This window comes from Chaetura pelagica, unplaced genomic scaffold, assembly GCF_000747805.2.
Source record: "Chaetura pelagica isolate M959 unplaced genomic scaffold, ChaPel_1.0 scaffold108, whole genome shotgun sequence".
NCBI lineage: Eukaryota > Metazoa > Chordata > Aves > Apodiformes > Apodidae > Chaetura > Chaetura pelagica.
This window is the reverse complement of record NW_009970718.1, coordinates 1,585,222-1,604,157: the sequence shown is the minus strand read 5'-3', so window position 1 is coordinate 1,604,157 and position 18,936 is coordinate 1,585,222. Positions and strand designations below refer to the sequence as shown.

The window sequence follows — 18,936 nt, the reverse complement described above, 5'->3', positions numbered from 1 at the left end:
CTTTCCCTTTTATAAGAATTACACAATGCCATTTCCTCAGCTGTTCTGTAGTAGCCTGACAAAAAAGCTGTTGCGTCCCAGAAAAATCTGCACAAAAATGCACCGACTATAATATTTTAAGTAAATATTAAATGAAAACTACATCAACGTAGTATAACTTAATGGTTATATTATTTTTATTAGTATTAATTTAAATGCATGTATGCATAGATAAACTGGCTGCATCAATCAAAATTGACACCCATATATATTATTGGAACTTGGGAAAATAAGTGTATTTGTGGAAGATATTTTCATAAAAAATAACTTCTAATTTCTTTGGGTTCATAGAAAAGATCAATTAACTAAATTAACTTCCGTTTTGAAAGTGGCAAAGCCTTTTGATTCAAAAGTATTTCACCTATAAAGAAAAAGGAGGATTTTCTGCTACATTTTCTCACATCTACTGAAGTATCTGTTCTGAATTCACTAAGAATGAAAGGGGATGGATGAAGGAGACCAAAGTTCTGTGCTCCCGCTTAAGGGTATTCCATCTTGGGTGAATTCTAAAGTCATTTTGCATAGAAAGTAATGACATAGATTTCCAAACAGATGCTTCAAGGATAGTTTTCTACTCCATTTTTAAACTCTTCTCTTCCATTCATCTGAGTTCAAATCAGTATCACAAATTCAGAAATTTTTGAAAGGAAGAAAAAGGTACTACTCAAATTTAAAATGCTCATTCTCTGGGCTTCTGGATTCCTAGCACTTATTTTTCTCCTCTTTTGTTTTGCATCCTATTGTGTTCCATGTTCCACATTGCTTCGTATTCTATGTAAATGCCATTTTCATTAAAAGAGCCATGGGTTGAAAATAGACAGAGCAGGTGAGTAGCCCAGCAGGCAGGCCAGTCAGCTGTCAGAAGTGGTCTGTTTCTGCATGCAAATCACTGTTAAATGCAAAATACACACAACCACCCTCCCAAGAGGCAGGAGATCAGCCCACAGCCACTCCAATCATGGCTACTTCTACCACAGGCTCCAGGCTTCCCTCCACCCCTGCCCTCTGAATCCTGCAGTGTTTTCTGCACACGGAGCTTTAATGGGTGCACAGAGTCCCCCGTCAAACACATCTCCATACATAATACCTTCCAGGCTGATGGTAGGGTGACTTCAGAGAGATGGAAGTCATTAGTTCAACCCTCTATGACTGAAAAAGGAACTGGATCTTAAAATAATGATCTAACCATTACATTATCTCATAAAAGAAGGGTGGCAGCTTCCCTTTCCATTGCTGTATTTAAGGAAAAGAAGATATGTCTCTCTCCAGTTATTTGAAGAAAAGGAGGTAGATTCAAGCTGTGGGTCCCAAGAGGAAAAAAAAACAACCAAACAACAAACTGAGGGAAGTGTCAGGTTAGTTAGTGCTTCCTTTTGACTGGTCTAGCCACTTGCATGCTGAAGGGCAACAATTTCAGAAAGCTCCCTGTTGAGACTGGCATCTATTCAGCCATCTGCCTTCTGACATACCTCATCCTCCCACACAACACCAACAGAACAGACATGAGTTCACCCACATATTACACTGTGTTTTGCAGGGCCAGGCCACCAAACTGAGGTGCTATATCATTCAGCTTCTTTAACAATCCTAAGCACACACTGCTGCACTTACACACAGACTGTCTGAATCTGGAGGGGACCTCCAGAGGTCATCTGGTCCAACCCACTGCTCAAGCAGGGCCACCTAGAGCTGTTGGCTCAGGACTGTGTCCAGATGGGGGAAGGATCACTTCCCCCAGTCTGCTGGCAATGCTTTTGTCTAATGTAGCCCAGGATAACACTACTCTCTCTGCCACAAAGGCATACTGCTGGCTTATGGTCAACGTGGTGTCAACCAAGATGCTCAAGTCCTTTTCTGCTAAGCTACTTTCCAGCTTGGTGGTCCCCAGTATGTACTGGTGCCTGGGGCTGTTCCTCCCCAGGTGCAAGACTGCATTTCTACTAGTTGAACTTCACAACATTCTTGCCAGACCATTTCTCCAGCTTGTTAACATCACTCTGGATGATGACTCTCTGGCATGACTCTCTGGCATATCAGCCACTCCTCCCCATTTTGTGCCATCTGCAGACTTGCTGAGGGTACACTCTGCCCCATCATCCAGATCATTAAAGAAGATGTTAAACAACAAGCTGGAAAAAAATAGGAGAAAATTACTTGACTGTTTTTCACTGTATCAATGAGAACACATACAACTTTGGCATGTGTTAAGAGCTAATCTTACCTAGATCAGTAAAATGTCACAGAAAAAGACAGTGAAAGCAGAGAATAATTTCTCTTTAGAAAAGAGCAGAAATATTAATGACTTTATTTAAAAATGAATGTAACAACATGGTCTGTTTTTTAAGTGTTACAGTGCTTAGACACTCAATTCTTTAGTCAAGTTGGTCTACCATTTTGCATCAATAGCAAAATATTAGTTTCTCAGAGAGGTTGAGACAACTATTTGATTTAGATTTTTATACTGAACATTTGTTTTAATTCTACTTATTACTGTAATTCTATCCTTAAGTTTATGTCCAAATAACAGAGAACGTCAATGGGAGCATGATTAACAGTACTGGCTCTTCAGATGTGATTTTCAACAACTCCAACTTCAGAAACAGCTTTGAAGACTCTGTTATAGTGTAAATATATGAAGAATGTAAGGACAGAAGGATAGGTGCTTTTTTTCTGATATGAATGGAGAAACACGGTTCTTGTAGAGAGATGCTCATGTACACTTTTCAAGTTCTAACAGGATCATGTGTATTACAGTAACTTTTGCTAGAAGTATCCTATTACTCTTCTTGATCTGCTTATTCTTTAAAAAACTCACATCCATGAGTAATTTATTAATATAGTAACTATTTTGAAAAGTAGAAAAGTCTTTCTGTGATTAAAACTAACTACAATTGAATGATTGAAATGGGATTTTTAAGAATTCTTTTGAATAATTTTGGCCTAACATTAACAGTCAACCAGCCAAGAAAACTGTGAGGAACATTCAGTTTGTATTCATTGAGGTGGCTTTTTTGAGAAGATATGTCCCTTATGAAGGAACCTCCTGCTTTTCTGCAGCTCACAGACCATAAGGCCTATGACTGAACACTGAGTTAGCAATCCTGTGGCTGTAGGTGACTTTCCTTATAACATTTGAAAACCCAAATCAGGGGCTACTATGCAAGACAGTCCTGTCCCCTAACATCTCTGATCATATTGCCTAAATACCATATTAAGCATTTAGAGAGTGCTATGTGACTCAAATCCTTTTCTTCTTCCATTTTTTGAGGGCTGGCATGGAGTTAAAAGCTATGCTTTTGGAGCTGAACACAAAACCAGTAGTGAAATAGCAAGGGTGGGCAGTATAGCACATCAGACAAGACAAAACAAGAAATGTATGTAATCCAATTTTGTCTTACTCTATCTCTTACAGCGAACTGACAGACTTAATTCTGGAAGAGAAGGGACACTGAAGAAGATAGCAGTTCCTCTTCTTACCAATCACACTTGCTCCTCAGCAAAAATATTTTCCTGTGATAACTGAAATTCTTTTTTCCATCTTTCCGATTCTCATAGTACAATTACAGGTCAATACCTGCACTAGCCTCAACTATACTGTGCAGAATAAAAAAATCTGATTATCATAGGTTTTCATATCTGCTGCAGTTCCTAGGCCAGATGCACAGTTCCTATACAATGAAAGCAGAAGCAGTCAATAAATGTCTGCCCTGTAAGTCCTCTCTTCTCCAAGACTGAACTCCTCAGGACATCAGAGTCCAGCAGATTTCTCCCCACCCTCCCATGACAGTGGTGAACAGCCTCCATGGGTACTCACAGAGAACATGATGGATGATGAAACTGAGCCAGGGATTATGATGGCCTTTCATGAAGGAAATCCAAGGGCTAACGTTTCTCTCTTAAATTCAGTGTGATTACTACTGGACACTAACTAAACCCAAAGATTCAATGTGAAATGTGATATAAACAAGTGAGGAACATGTTGAAAGAATATAAACAGAGCCTTTCAGTGCACTATTTTGTATAAATATAAGTGTGGGTATTTAATATTTAATAGCTCATCATGAACTATAAACCACTGAACCAATAAATTAGTCTTTCATGTAGTATTTGCAATGCCTTTCTGAAGTCCAATTATGAAAGTGCTTCCCCTTCCCAATTAATCTGGGTTGTTACTTTTCTTAAAAGTCGAGATAGTTTATGCATGATTTCCCTTTTGTAAAACCATGCTGAATATCTAAGCAGCAAAACACAACAGATTCTGCAGCAGTATAAATAATGCACATCTTGACTGTTAATTGAAGCACAAGGCAAGGCAGACTCATGGCCTGAACTTTCAACTGCTACTTGCCAAAATAATTCTAATTGACTTCAACAGGAATGTGCATGTGAGTTCAAACTGCTGCTGTGAGTAAAAATAAGGAAGTTAGGTCCTTGTAAATCCAGCATGTCTAAAACAGCTTTCTTTTCAGACATGCTGGAGTTTTTCTTTTAAGCATTATTGTTGAAGAAAATAGATGAAAATATTTCCAAGAAGCCAAAAATCTTCCTTTAAAAATATATTTTTACTCTTATTAATATAACCTGGAACAAAATACACACCATTGCAATTTCTTTTTCATAGGTTTTTAGGATGTGCTACATTCTCCTTTATTGTTCCTTTTCCCCTTTTGGCACTTTAAGTATCACCCTTTGCCTGAGATATGGACTAATGGTTCTTTCTTCAACTTTCCCTCTTCCTTGTCTGACTCTATTATGGAAAAACAAAACCGGAAGAATTAAGCATCTCCCAGTTGTGCTTTCCAATAGAAAATTAAAGTATTGCAAACAGATTACTGGGCCACAGGAGGCACATTGTGGGATGCATGATGACAGCAGGGCTTTGAAATTCAAATGTAGCTGTTTCTTTGAAATCCTGCCATGGGTGTAACTCTCTCAGCACTGCCCTGAAGCTGAAACAGCTGCTTTAGTTTCCTTTACAGTGACTCACTAATCATTCATTTGGAAAAAGAGGGGCTACATTCCATAATTTAGTAACAAGTGAACGAAAAAGCACACTGCACTTGGTAGTTTCAAGACCAGCATTTGGAAACTCAGAATACTAGAAAATCACAAGAATCCTAAGAACAGTACTTTCTGTCATCATGATGCTTCTTCTTGGATGCCCTGACAGACTCTGTGTACTTGAAGCATCCAATCAACTTGCACCAAATTATGTAAGGTGGATAAAACTTCAGCTTTTCTCAGCAGTGAAAGTGACCTTTTACATAAGGCTGAAATACCCAGTTACTTAGCTCCTGTGGTTTTTTAATTATTTTTTTCCTACTAACTAGGAATTTACTGTAATTTGAGTACGTAATTTAATTAAAGTCTTGAATGGGTAATTTTTACTGAGTTCCCTTCAATAAAACTCTGTGTACTGATTCCTCAAGACCAGCCAGCCAATATATGCTGCCCTCATGTCTGGGAAATTCAGTGACATCCTACAGCTGCTTCTGAAAACTCTCTGTTTCTTAATGTTTGACTGTTATTCTGCAAAAAAGCAGAACACATCATTCCTTTTCTGGAAAATGTACTTGTCTGTCATTTGAACAGCATGTTCTACAGCTTTGATAAAGAAGCAGTGCAAGACAAAGGTTAGTCTCATAGCCAGGTGAAAAAGCTTTTACTACTCAGGAGGCCTGAAAAGAAGAACTAAACTATCAGAAAACCACAATAAAAATCTCCTCAAAACAAACAAACAAAAGTTAATTATAACTATCCAGAAAATACTAAGTAAGATGAGACCAACGAAAAACCAGAAAGGAAAGAGCAGGACAAGTACCAGACTTTGATTATTAGTCATGTGCTCTATTTATGTACAAGGTACACAATACAAAATTACTTTGCTATTTTCCTGTAATACTGTTGTTTGATGAGGTGGTTAATGTCAACTTACAGAACTTATTCAACCAAAGGAAACTTCACATTTTAAATCTCAGGCTAGAGATTTTGACTTACATTTGATTAGCATTCCTGAAATAGGTTTTTGCTAAATATTTCTGTTTCAATATATATCCTTGCTTTTCCCCTCAGTTCAGTTTAATCTCTCTTGTATCAGAAATGTTTTTAATATCTGTAGTGAGGGTTTTTATTTACATGTTGCTATTTCTTATATTCTAACTGTAGAGAATCCCCCTCATTGTTCCACACTCCATGACATTTACTTTATCAACAGACCTAAACATCTCCTGAAGCCCCTGGAAGTTACACTGTCATACTTTCAATAGGTCAACACAGACCAATATTTTCAAGTACATTGTCTCTCACTAGTCAACAGAGTATATTGTTTTTAAAGATTGTTTCATGAGAGAGGAAGGATAAAGCTAAAAGAATCACGTGTGATTTTATGGTAGGCTGTGCTGAGTGCAAACATAACTGACAAGATACTGCAGTGTCCTCCAGCAAGTTCTTCTCAAGTAAAATTGTGCTATATATAGCAGCTATCCTGCATCTGTCATGCAGTGTTGCCAGTCATAACACTGCAAAAAAATTAAGTGACTTGATCATCAATTCAGCATCTCTCTTCTTCCCCATGCACAGAGAAACAGCTGTTTTACTGCCTTAGGCGTTCCTTTTCTTTGACACTGGCTTGGCACAAGCTGTTTGCCAAGCACTTGCTGATGCATTCAGTCAGTTTTGCTGCTCCTGCTCTTTCATGCTGAAACCTGGAAGGCTCCAACATACGCTAAATTGCAAATCCTGCAAAAGTGTACATCTTCTGTATAGCCACAGACGTGAGGACTTGACTTTTTAAGACACCTTTGCAATTCCTAGACAAAATTGCTGTTGCTGTTGGGTGACAAAGGAGAGATCTAGCAAACACAACTGCATAGAAACATAACGGTAAATCTACACCCCAGCAATATCCCTACAAAAAGGGCATGGTGCAGCATTGGTACTACGGCTCCATCTCTACAAGGATACTATCAGCAGAACACCAGGCAGAATAACCAGGAGTACAGTCACCCTCAAGCACTTTAGAGACACATTCTATTGCTTCACTTTTATGAACCACAGGCCTTTATTCACTTTATTTATAATTTACTACTACCTGTCAAGCAAAAACTACTCAAATACATGGTCCCGATTTATATCTGAAAAAAAATAACCCAATATTGCTCATACTCTCTTACTCATACTCCTGTAAGATAATTAAGAATCTTACTTGCTATGGGAACGCCATTTGCTAACCAGCTTATATTAGGCTTTGGGTTTCCATTAGCTCTGCAGATCAATGTCCCATGTTCTCCAGGAGACAAGACCAAGTTTCTGGGTGCTGTTATCCAGTATGGGGCAGCTGGGGTTAGGAAGAGAAACACAGCAATTGTTTTCCAAAATTATGTATAGAAAATAACAAGGTAAAGTCATGATAAACAGAATGTAATTCAAACAAGGAATGTATAGATATAGACTTACATTTACACTGTTAATTTCTATATATTTGTGTACATATATATGAGTGTGATTTAAATGTTTAACTGGTAGATTATCCTTCAGATAAACTGAACTATTGGCTACTCATTCCTTTAAAATTCTGAGAAGAGCAGTGAGAGGTTCTTTGTTTCATTTAGGGCTACCTACTTTGCATTTAATTGGCCTTTCCTAAAGAACACAAAATTTATCTGAGTATGGCATTTGCAGAATGGTCTTTTGATAATTTTGGAGATACCCATGCTCACAGTAGTCAGTTTGTTAGAAATGAATGTAGGTTTGATTACATAAAAAGAATTCACATCAAGGGTGGAATAACCAAAAATAGCATATGTTATCACATCTTGCAATTAAGTTTCAGATTTTAGCTTGACAAACAGATGAAAACAGAAAATTAAACTTCTGTTCTTAAAAAGGAGATTGAATATAATCATAAAAGCATACTAGTCGACAGCAAAATAAATGGCTACTTAGCATGCAAAATAAGCACTACAGTTGATTATTGCAATGACTAATTAGCTGTCATTCAATTTTTTTTTTGTTTCATGGTACTCAAAATATATTTAAAATTCCTATTTGGAAAAATACTGCAAGTGTTTTTAGAACTAGTGAGACATCACCTTGGGTAACAAACATGAAAAAAATAGAAAACCAGAAAAAGGAAGTAGAATATATACTACTTATAGTAGTATATATGACCGTAAGACAATAGTAAAAGAGAAGAGAAAGAATCTGTGCTATATAAATGAAGAAAAGATGGAGAATAAAAGGAGGAGATGAAGAGACATGGCAGATGAAAAACATGGGAAAGCAACAGTCTAAAGATAAATAATTAAAGAATCTAAAATAAATGTAGCACTGCTACAAGGTAAGAAATTATTTTCCTACTGTTACAGTACAATCTCAATGTAGCCTGATGCTTTACAAAATAATATATATTAAAAAAAAAAAAAAAGTTATTACAGATAGTAAAGTCCTTCAAGTGGTAGAATTCAATTAATTTAATGGTAATTTCTTTAGGTTTATTTTTACCACTACCATTCATCCGTTCAGCTATATTTTATCCTAGAAAGCTTACTTCAGTCTTACATTCTGGACACCGACAAAATTACATTAAGGATTATTTTAGTATTACCTTTCACAGTTACTGAAATGACATGATGAGCAGAACCTAATGTATTTCTTGCTATACATTTGTAGTTCCCAGAGTCAGCTTCAGAAACATCTATAATCTTGAGGGTTTTCTTGAAGTTTTCAAAAAATGTTCTATTGGCAGGCAGTTCTCCACCCTCTTTAATCCAGCGGATTACTGGTGTGGGCCTGGAGAGGCAAAAGCGCAGATCATATTTAGAGACTGAGAAAAAGGAAGATGAGAATTTAACACATTAATTCTTCTGAACATATATTTTGCAAATAATTAAGTGCCTTTACCCAGATACTGGGGCACATCCAGTAAATGTGCAAAATATGCCAGCATTTGTTTCTAGGAAATGACAAGCCTCACTAACACTGTCAATGACCATCTGTTCATAGCCTTAATAATTATAGAATACATTTGTCTGCTGATTTTTCTGAAAACTCCAATGTTAATAAATGAACAGAAGTACATTTCAAATCTTATTGCACTTATACTACTGAGCTGATACTCATCATGCTTTAAAAGGAAGCTTCCAGATAATGACAAGTTTATAATTGTTCTTCACGCGAGCAATATCCTAATGCTTCATTAATTTTACAGCAGAACTTTAAGAAGACAGAAATATTTCCTATGAGAAATCAAGAAAATAACATCAGTGCTAAGTCAAGTATAACTACTTGTCATGGCACCATGACTAAATCTTTGCTATGTTGTGCACTGAAGTTGAAAGTTGTCCAAACACATGGAGATACACTGTTAAAATTACAAGAAATTACAAGGTGTTGTTTAATGAGTAGAATGTTTTCTCTCAGATTGTAACGATTCAAGGCAAATATTTCCTTAGCAGTCTCATGTCACAAATTTTATAGGAGACATCTAGCAAAGTTTACTTTTAGTTACGGTATCAGTAATCAGACATAGTTGTTTTTTAAAAAAATCTGAATCTAGCTCTTTGTAAATAACTATGTAAGCTTCCCTCATTGAAGTTTTTTAAATCTCATGATGACTACCGACAGAAAGTCAAATAATGTAGAATATTCTATTTTTCCCTGTTTTTATCCAGCCATTTACTGGAGTTTGGATCACTGAATACTTTTATTATTGTCAAAAAGCACGTAACTATATTGCAGATGAAGACTGGGATGCTACTCCCACTCACAGTTGTAGTTTTGCCAGTGGTGCTGATGCAGACACCTGAGCAGACCACCGTTGAGAAAGAAACACTGCTTGAGCTTGTGCATGAACCCTGTGCAGCTTATGCGAGTGAACCTACATGCACAACACTGTCCTGCATCATTTGCAATTATTACCTCAGAGCATTCTGCATTATATGCTTCTGTGCACTGTAAACATGTTTACAGTTCCTGAAATAGGTACTAAAGATTTTTCACTTCTGCACTAACCAATCTATTCTCAGATTTCCTCCTCAGAATGAAACGGAATTAAGATCAAATTAATTCATGAAGTTAAATTGCTCTTCAGCAATTTTCCACTTGCACAATAACCAGCAGAAGCAAAGTTGCATTACATTGAAGAAACAAGTACCAATTAAACTCAATTACAATGAGAAATTGGATGTAAGGAACTGAAGGTATGTTCTAACAACTCCCACCTAGCTGATCTACTAAGTAATCATAAGTATATGTAAGCAGCTATTGCAGATCAGACCAACAGATTCTTATCTATTTTTAGAGAATATGAGAGCATAATGACTGCAAATGCAGGGAAAAGAAAGAGGCTTGACTCCTGAGTGTCATTCTGCTGACACATGTCTGAGTTTATCCTATAGCATTTCTTGTTTGTGTCCTTCTAAAAACCATGGTACAACCTGAGTCCTGTGCATAGTGTTTGGGGATACAAGAAGGCAGAGGCTGTATTCATAGTTTTAAAATCTTCTGATGACCCAGTAAATGGTGGACTTCCTTGAAAGAACTCTTTCCATTTTACATTTCTGTTTCTTTGAAATATGTAAGCATAACACTACGGTAACATTTTAAGCATCTCTGAAATGTTTCCCTGTTTCTGTGTTTTTATTTAGATAGAAAGTAACTCACAATCCTGCTGCAATGCACTCCAGCAAAAGCACATTTCCTCTGAGTTCCACTTTGGTACTTGTGCTACCTGTTGGTGTTAGAAGAACTGGTGGCCTCTCTGTAACTGGCTTTGCTGGAACAAGAAAAGAATAAAATAATTAATTTCTAAATTTTATGTTAATACTGGTCAAATGCATCCATCCATTCAACCTCACATTTTGGACAGACATTTTTCTCCACATGGGCCATTTAATTAAAAATCGTTGTGTTACACAACTACGCAGCTCAACACATTAGGATTTTGACAGACATATCATATCTCAACCTGTTAAATGCTGGAATTTTGAACACATACATGAAAAATGTTATTATTAAAGACGAAAGACATTGACACATAGTTTTTACATAGGCAACTATGCAGCCTGATGGATGGATGCTGAGCCTTAATACCAAGCAGCCCCAATTCCCTTCTGCAGAACTATTACGGGCACAAAGAGGTCACTGATGTGAGTCATAGATCAACACTGGAAGTTACAAAAAATTTCTGGGCTACATCAAAACACAAATAAAGCAAAGTTATTGTATTCAGAAACATAAATCAAGGGAATAAAAGGCACATTCCATATTGCAATCTGCTTTTATCAATATTTTCTAGACAACTTTAATTTAAGCTGCTCCCCAGTCTGGTAATAAAGAACCATTGATTAATACACAAGAAATAACCTCAGTAAACAGACATCTATAAATATAAGACCCATTTCTGACATTATGCTCTGTTGGCTTTTGACATATTATGGTATTTCATGCACCTTCTTGGCAGTCAGATAAGAGTGCTTTCTGTAATAATAGACTGCTTTGTCTAAATACTTTAATATCATTTTCTAGAGATTTTAAAATATTAAATTGCTCTAAAGTGCAATAGCAATCTGAATAATAAAATCATAGAATCACAGAATAGTTTGGGTTGGAAGGGGTCTTTAAAGGTCATCTAGTCCAATCGCCCCGCAATGAGTAGAGCTATCTTCAATTAGATTGGGTTGCTCAAAGCCCCACCCAACCTGACCTTGAATGTGTCTAGGGATGGGGCATCTATCACCTCTCTGGGCAACATGTTCTGTGTTTCACCACCCTCACAATAAAAAAATTCTTAATATATCTAGTCTAAATTATTGTATTTTTAAAAAACGTGAGCAGAAACATAATAAACTCTTCTTTACTAGGATAGAGGATTTACTGATAGATTAACATAAATAGAGCATTTAATTTTAATACACTGTGTGCTATGGATTTCTTCAAAAATTAGTACACAAACAGTTCAACATTAGGAGAAAAGGGCAGACTAGAGTCAAGAACACAGCTGATAGTCAAAGGCAATAACTAATCTACCCAGTTTCAGCACTGCTAAGGACTGCTGGCTCATTTTGCAAGACTACAAAAAATCAGAAGAATTACTTCTGGTATTTCTAAGTTGTGAGCCAACAGAACGATGTTTTCCTCACTACCTGTAGCTAATATATCATTCTGTATACAGATACACATTTAATGTTTGCTTCTGAAAGGCATCTTATTTTTATACAGATAATTAAAACACTCTGTGCCACTGATTTTAGATTCCCATAAATTATGGTTTAATATGTACAAAGCCTAATTTGACAAGGAAAAAGACAAAAATAGAGTAAGTATTGTGTATTTTCTATCTGTGTTACAAGATACCAAGTGGGGAGTCTAGAAGTTCAAGTATTTGGATCACAGTTGATCCAAAGTCAGCCTCGCTAAACACACACACATGTAAGAAAGGCTTTAATTCACAATATACAAAAGACTGTTCAACGGACATTAATGTAAAGATCAGCTTAAAGACCAGACAGACAAAACTCATCTTTCCCCTACAAAGTTGTTATACAGATAGTATTATAGTGTTCAGATTTTAATTCATTCCAGTTTTACACTTATGAAATAGGTTAAAAATGAGTGGTACATTGAAGAAAATATTACATGTGAAGTGCATCTGTTAAATGCTTAATTGATGTTACTTATTATGCAGCATGTGATATCAAATAGTCCTAGTGATAATGAACATACCAAACTACTAATTTAATTGGAGGAAAATATAAAAAGGCAACACGGTACAGAAGAAATCAAATAGACAATTTGTAAATTCTGCCCCAGTGTGAAAGGACTAATTTATTACAAGAGTTTGTATTTTTTATGAGCCATATGTTACAACAACATTGAAACATTAAATATTTGAAAAGATCACACTGTGCAGTCCCTTTCTAAAGCATGTATTATCACCAGCACTAATAGCACCTTTATTAGAAACTGAAAAGGGAGCAAAAGGTTAAGTAGCCATGGAGGTGAAGTTAGTTAACTAAATGCTACTGTGAAACAGGGAGCATCAGTGGAGACCAGTATAACTCACCACCATAAATATCAGTGTCACTCAAATTAGCAGCTATAGTGTCATTCAATGAATCCACTGAAATAAACAGAATATCATGAAGAATGCATACAAGGATAAATCAAAGCACTGGGAATCAAAAGGTGATGATATGGCCATGGTGAGTTAATCAAATGATTGATTAATTTGATTCAATAGTTACAATAATCATAAGAATTTTATATTCTTAGACACAAATACCATGTTTTACACTGTATCTTTTCAATATTTTATCTCTTACAATTTTTTCAAAAGAAAGAGAAAATATCTGATAAAGAGAAAATATCACAACTTCAAATACTAATTATATGTCAGGAAAACCAGAGATTACATTTTAAGTTTACACAGTAATGGAATTTCTCAATCAGAATTATAATGACAAAATTCCCTAGCATAACACTACTTAACACTGGCAAATAACCTGAGAATTCTGAATAAATACTATGTAACGATGTTATTAGATAATGCAATACCTACTTGAAAAGACTTTTACAGAAATGGGTTGTTTCTGCTGTATAGTTTGCGTATGATTAAATCTTGCATAGCAGATATAGTCCTCTCGGGTGTCTTCTGGTTGTACATTTGAAAAATATAGGTCTCCGTTTAGACCTTGGGAAACTCTCTCACTTTGAGGCAGCCTTTGGAAAGCTATGGAAAAACAATAACATATTTATTTAAATTATAATACACGCTCCATTGTTATCATCTGCAGGCTCCACATTTGTTCCATTTATGCTGTTTCAAGGTTTGTAAACATGTAGATCTTCTGAAGTTTCCTCTAGAGCTCCCTTGTCTTCCCCAGTCTTCCCCACTGTGATAATTTACAACTTACATTAAGATATCCAGCTGCTTTTGGCTTCATGCTTTTGGGCTGCATGTCTGCTTGTTTCTTTGTTTCTACAGAAATGGAAATTCTTTGAATTTTAACTTAGAAGGAAACTCCACCATCTGTAGGCTTGGTAAGCAATGATCAACTACGTAGAAAAACTGCAAAAGTAAACTAATTCTCCATGAAAAACAAACTCACCATTATCCATCCAAAATATTATGGGTGGTGGTAAGCCAACAGGGGGTCTGCAGTGTAGCACTAGTGAATCACCTTCTCGAACCTGATTTGGTTCTAGTTTTTCTTTCGTCCACAAAGGGGATCCTATAGAAAATAATTTTGACACACATATAAATGATGCATTGACAAAATTTCAAAAATTTTAAGGAAGAAATGCACGTAATATTCCAGAAAAACAAAGTAACTACCTGCATCAGAATTTTACATCCTATCTTGTTCACTAAAGATTTATTTTTTGTTCCTTTTTATGTTTTCTTGTGAGATAATTACATTTTCTTTAAAGCATTTTGTACAGCAATGACTTGCTGAAAGTATATTCAACTGTTTCCAATTATTTTGGCTACTTACTAAAGGTCTCATAACAGTATCCTGGAAAGTTTTAACTACAACAATGAAAAGAAAAAAAAAAAAAAGTGATGCACTACATTAGGAAAAAAAGGTAGACCTGCCTGAAACAGTATTACACACACAGTTTTATTAAAGCATGTGAAATCAGCACATTTTAAGCTAAGAAGCTTGAAAAACTGATCTGAGATAAAAATCACAATAAAAGCTGTAGAAATAGTCTACCATTAATCAAATTATTTTAGCTTTATCTTCTTTATGGTCCAAATCTTTTCTGTATAAAAGCCATTACAAAAAAACATGGAATATATACACAAGAAAGAGAATTGTTCTCACCAATCATGTCCACTAAGGATTTAAATATTGTAATTTTAACATCATATATACAACACAATTTTAAACATGATAGGTCATCCAGACTTATTTTAAAAATATCAGGAAAACATTTTGGTTATTAAATTTTCTAAGGAATATTGGAGAGAAAATGTGATACAACATTAAATTTGATCATCAGAAGCTATACAATACCTTCTAACACAATCATTTTGACGATTAAATTTTTAAGACACATGAAAAAAAGTAAAACATTTGTAAGAAAATAAGGAAACCAAAGTGTTTAATGTTTTACAATCATTAAGAGCTTCACTTACTTGAAGGCCTTATAACGATATTGTTGGAAATAGCTGCTCCTCGTTCATTCCTTGCTGTACACTGGTATACGCCTTCATATGCTTCTGCCTTCCCACCATTCATAATATTTACTACAAGGGTCCCTGAATTTGGTTTCATTGTTACCTGTGCATCTTTATCTATATCAAAATGAGTTCCATTGCGTGTCCAGGAGAAGCTAAAATAATAAAAACCACAAGAAAATTTCTTCTTTGGTTGCATTTTGTAGATAGTAGGGATAAAAAGAAGAAAAAGTAATTTTCAGTAATATATGGTATTTTTTCTTTAGCAGATAAGTAAGACTTGTTGCCCAACTAAATTTGCTACTAAAGTAATAGAGCACTTAGAAGAAATCTGACAATACTTTGAGATAAAAGGTCTGGCTGAACTTGTTAACAGTAATTGCAAAGTCAATACTTTAAAAGTAAATTACATTAAAATATTCTGAAGTTCATTGCATGTGGAAAAGAACTGATTTTTGCTCTACTACAGATGATACAGTAACATCTGTGAGAACTGATATTGCTAAAGCTGCATTAGCATTTCCATTAGAAAACCTATTGTTGAAATGATTTCTAAATCTGCCTTTAAAAACCTGCTCTGGCCTGAAATATGCCATCTCAGGTCTCAGCAGGAGACCATTTTTAAAATTGGTTTGGCTATTTTTTAAGTTATGCAAGTGAATTAAAGACTGTGTGGTGAGTTTGATTTCTTTTAACTGCTCTCAGGCAAACAACCATAATAATTTAAATGAAATTTGCAGTCATATAGCCCATAATTGATCTAGTAAATTTATTCTGGTGTTACTCAAAGCAAGGATGTTTTTGAGAAGTAGCCACAAAAATTGAAGACTACTAGAACTCAAAACAAAATTTAAAAAAGCAGAGTTACACAGTGTATGACTTATACCACCACAAACATTAATTTATTTCCATGTGTTCTTAATTGCCAAAAGTATATTTACAGAGAGCTAGACCAATGACTGTCAAGTGATCAGTACTCACAAGTTAAATGTTATGAAAAGGAGTTTTCCTCCTTATTACACTTCAGCTTCGTTGTATAAGCTTACTGATTAGAACACTTCCTAAAAGTATGAACATATATGGTCCTAGAAAATCTCCAGTTTTACGTGTAGAAGGCCAAGACTGGACATGCTATTTGCACTTTGTGATGGAGGAGAGCAGAACAACTGGACATGACCAGCAGCACTTCACCATAATGCAGGGTTTTTATAAGGACTAGTGTGCGTAGTGAACCAACAGTCAACTTGTTTCTTGTGGGTGAAACTGCTACCAGTAACACTGAAGGATACAGAGAACTGAAATGTAGCTTCAAATGAGATGTTGCAAATGTGCTGCAAAACCCTGAATATGAGACACCTAATTCACTTTGAGATGCCAGATTCTTTGTTGCTCAAGCTATATGTAGCAGCACATTCATAAGCCTTAATGCCAGCTGTTCTCACCAATGAGAAGTCACCTTGTTTTAACAAACAATTCACACTCCTGGCTGAGAAAGTTCATCTTCAACTTCAGCACTCTGAAGCACCTTAAGTTTCAACATGCATTTGCAGATCATGAAGGCTGATGGACCAGACTAATTATTGAAATAAATTATTTGGATGTCGTATCTTTAAAAATAAGCAAAACTAAGCACAAGCTCATAGCATTCATTTAAAAATTCTACACTTAAATCCTGTCACTTCCTCTGTAGCAGGGGAGCAAAGTGAGACACAGGTTTGATGGGAAAGAAACTGTACAGCAAAGACCCTTCGCCCACAACTCCTACGTCAGTCTCACAGATAGTGCTCTTAGTCTCCTGGGTAAATCCAATTCAAAAAAGGTCAAGAGAAATACGTCTAGAAGCAATACAAAGCACACAAAAACTATCTCATCCTCCAGGTCAACACCCAGACTCTTGAGAATGGCACTGTGCCTGCTATATTTAAATGCTGGTAAACAAAGCAGCTTTATGGCACTTCTGTCACTAACAAAACACTATAAAAGGTGACAGTATCACAGATATTCTCTGTCTTCTCCATTCTGCTGCTCAGCATGATAATGACCATGATCCCAAGGCAATCAGAAGAAATATTGTAGAAAAAACTCTGGTTATTCAGAAGAAGTACACATAATGAATTCTGTTTGTGTCTGAATGAGCAATTATAGACTGACCTTGCTAGTAAGTTGTAGGCACTAAGTGCCACATCCAGCCTTCCCTTGAACACATCCAGGGATGGTGTCTCCACCACTTCCCTGGGAAGTCCATTCCAATGTCTAATCACCCTCTCCGTGCAGAAGTACTTTCTAATATCCAACCTAAACCTCCCCTGTAGCAGCTTCAGGCCACGCCCTCTTGTCTTGTTGCCAGTTGCCTGGAAAAGCAGCCCAGACCCCACCTGACTACAACCTCCCTTCAGGTAGCTGTAGAGAGTGATAAGGTCCCCCCTGAGTCTCCTCTTCTCCAGGCTAGACAGACCCAGCTCCCTCAGCCTAACCCTGTAAGACTTTCCCTCTAGTCCCTTCACCAGCCTTGTTGCTCTCCTCTGGACCTGCTCCATCACCTCAATATCTTTTCTGAAGTGAGACGCACAGAACTGGACACAGTACTTGAGGTGAGGCCTCACCAGGTTTTTGTACAGGGGGAGAATCACATCCCTACTCCTGCTGGCCACACTATTCCTCATACAAGCCAGGATGCCATTGGCCTTCCAGGCCACCTGGGCACACTGCTGGCTCATGTTCAACTGGTTGTCAACCAGCACTCCCAGGTCCCTCTCTGCTGGGCTGATCTCCAGCCACTCTTCCCCCAGTCTGTAGCGCTGCCTGGGGTTATTGTGGCCAAAGTGCAGGACTCAGCACTTGGCCTTGTTCAATTTCATGACATTGGCCTCGGCCCGCTGACCCAGCCTGTCCAGGTCCTCCTGCAGCTTCTTCCTACCCTCCAGCAGAAGGCATCATGGCTACCGCTAGTACTTCCAGGTCCTCAGTGTCTTGAATGAGTAATTCAGTAAAACTGAAACAAGGACTTAAAATGGAAGATGATCAGAAATCTCATCTATACACAGGGTTACACTTTATGTCAGGCCCAAAACCTACGGCTATTAAATATACTTGGTAAATCAAGTCTATTGATCATTAAAACTGATATACATTACACAACATCCAACATAGTTCTTATGTATTTCATTAAATTTACTTTATTAATGTTACACTGAATTTAGTCAATGTCCATTGTTCTTAGACACTCTGCCTAAATCTGGAATATAATCCAGGTCATAGTGATTTCCACAAGGCTTTATTGATCTGCTCCTGTAATAATGGAGATCTATTTTTTTTTTTTGTTAGAGCTGTGAGAAGAAAAAAAATTACTACAGTTACTTGATTACTGCAGAAAAGTTTAAATGTCAAGGGTGAGAAGAGTCAAGTTTATGCCACTATCTAGTTACATTACAAAGGTAGGTGAAGTACACGTACGTTCCTCCTTGTGCAACCACACACATATGCATATACTTTTAGTTTATGAAAGATACATTATTTTCTCCTAGTTGCCTATGCTGTTAGGCCAACAAAAGCAAAACAAAATACTACTAACCTAGGAGGTGGCTTTCCTTTTGCTTCACACTGTATTACAATATTCTCTCGAGGGTCAACAATGTAATCTTTTGGAGACTGCTGAGTTATCGTAGGAGGTTGCAACACTTCATTATGGAACATAAGAAACAGAGAGGAGTTTA

At 36.4% G+C, this 18,936-nt stretch overlaps 1 protein-coding gene across 5 annotated transcripts in view; it reads right to left on the bottom strand.

Moving 5' to 3' along the window:
* Positions 1-18,936, bottom strand: part of NRCAM (neuronal cell adhesion molecule) — a 66,912-nt gene that overhangs the window by 43,742 nt on the left and 4,234 nt on the right. For 3 of the 5 annotated variants that reach the window (XM_010006272.1, XM_010006275.1, XM_010006271.1), the window contains exons 3-9: positions 18,795-18,900; positions 15,182-15,378; positions 14,148-14,270; positions 13,598-13,768; positions 10,702-10,813; positions 8,645-8,829; positions 7,244-7,375 (exon numbers count right to left, since the gene is read on the bottom strand). In XM_010006272.1, the coding sequence (XP_010004574.1) occupies positions 7,244-7,375; positions 8,645-8,829; positions 10,702-10,813; positions 13,598-13,768; positions 14,148-14,270; positions 15,182-15,378; positions 18,795-18,900 (1,026 nt within the window). Of the gene's footprint in view, positions 1-7,243; positions 7,376-8,644; positions 8,830-10,701; positions 10,814-13,102; positions 13,160-13,597; positions 13,769-14,147; positions 14,271-15,181; positions 15,379-18,794; positions 18,901-18,936 lie in introns of all 5 variants that reach the window. The other 2 variants (XM_010006273.1, XM_010006274.1) reach the window with 1 other exon arrangement.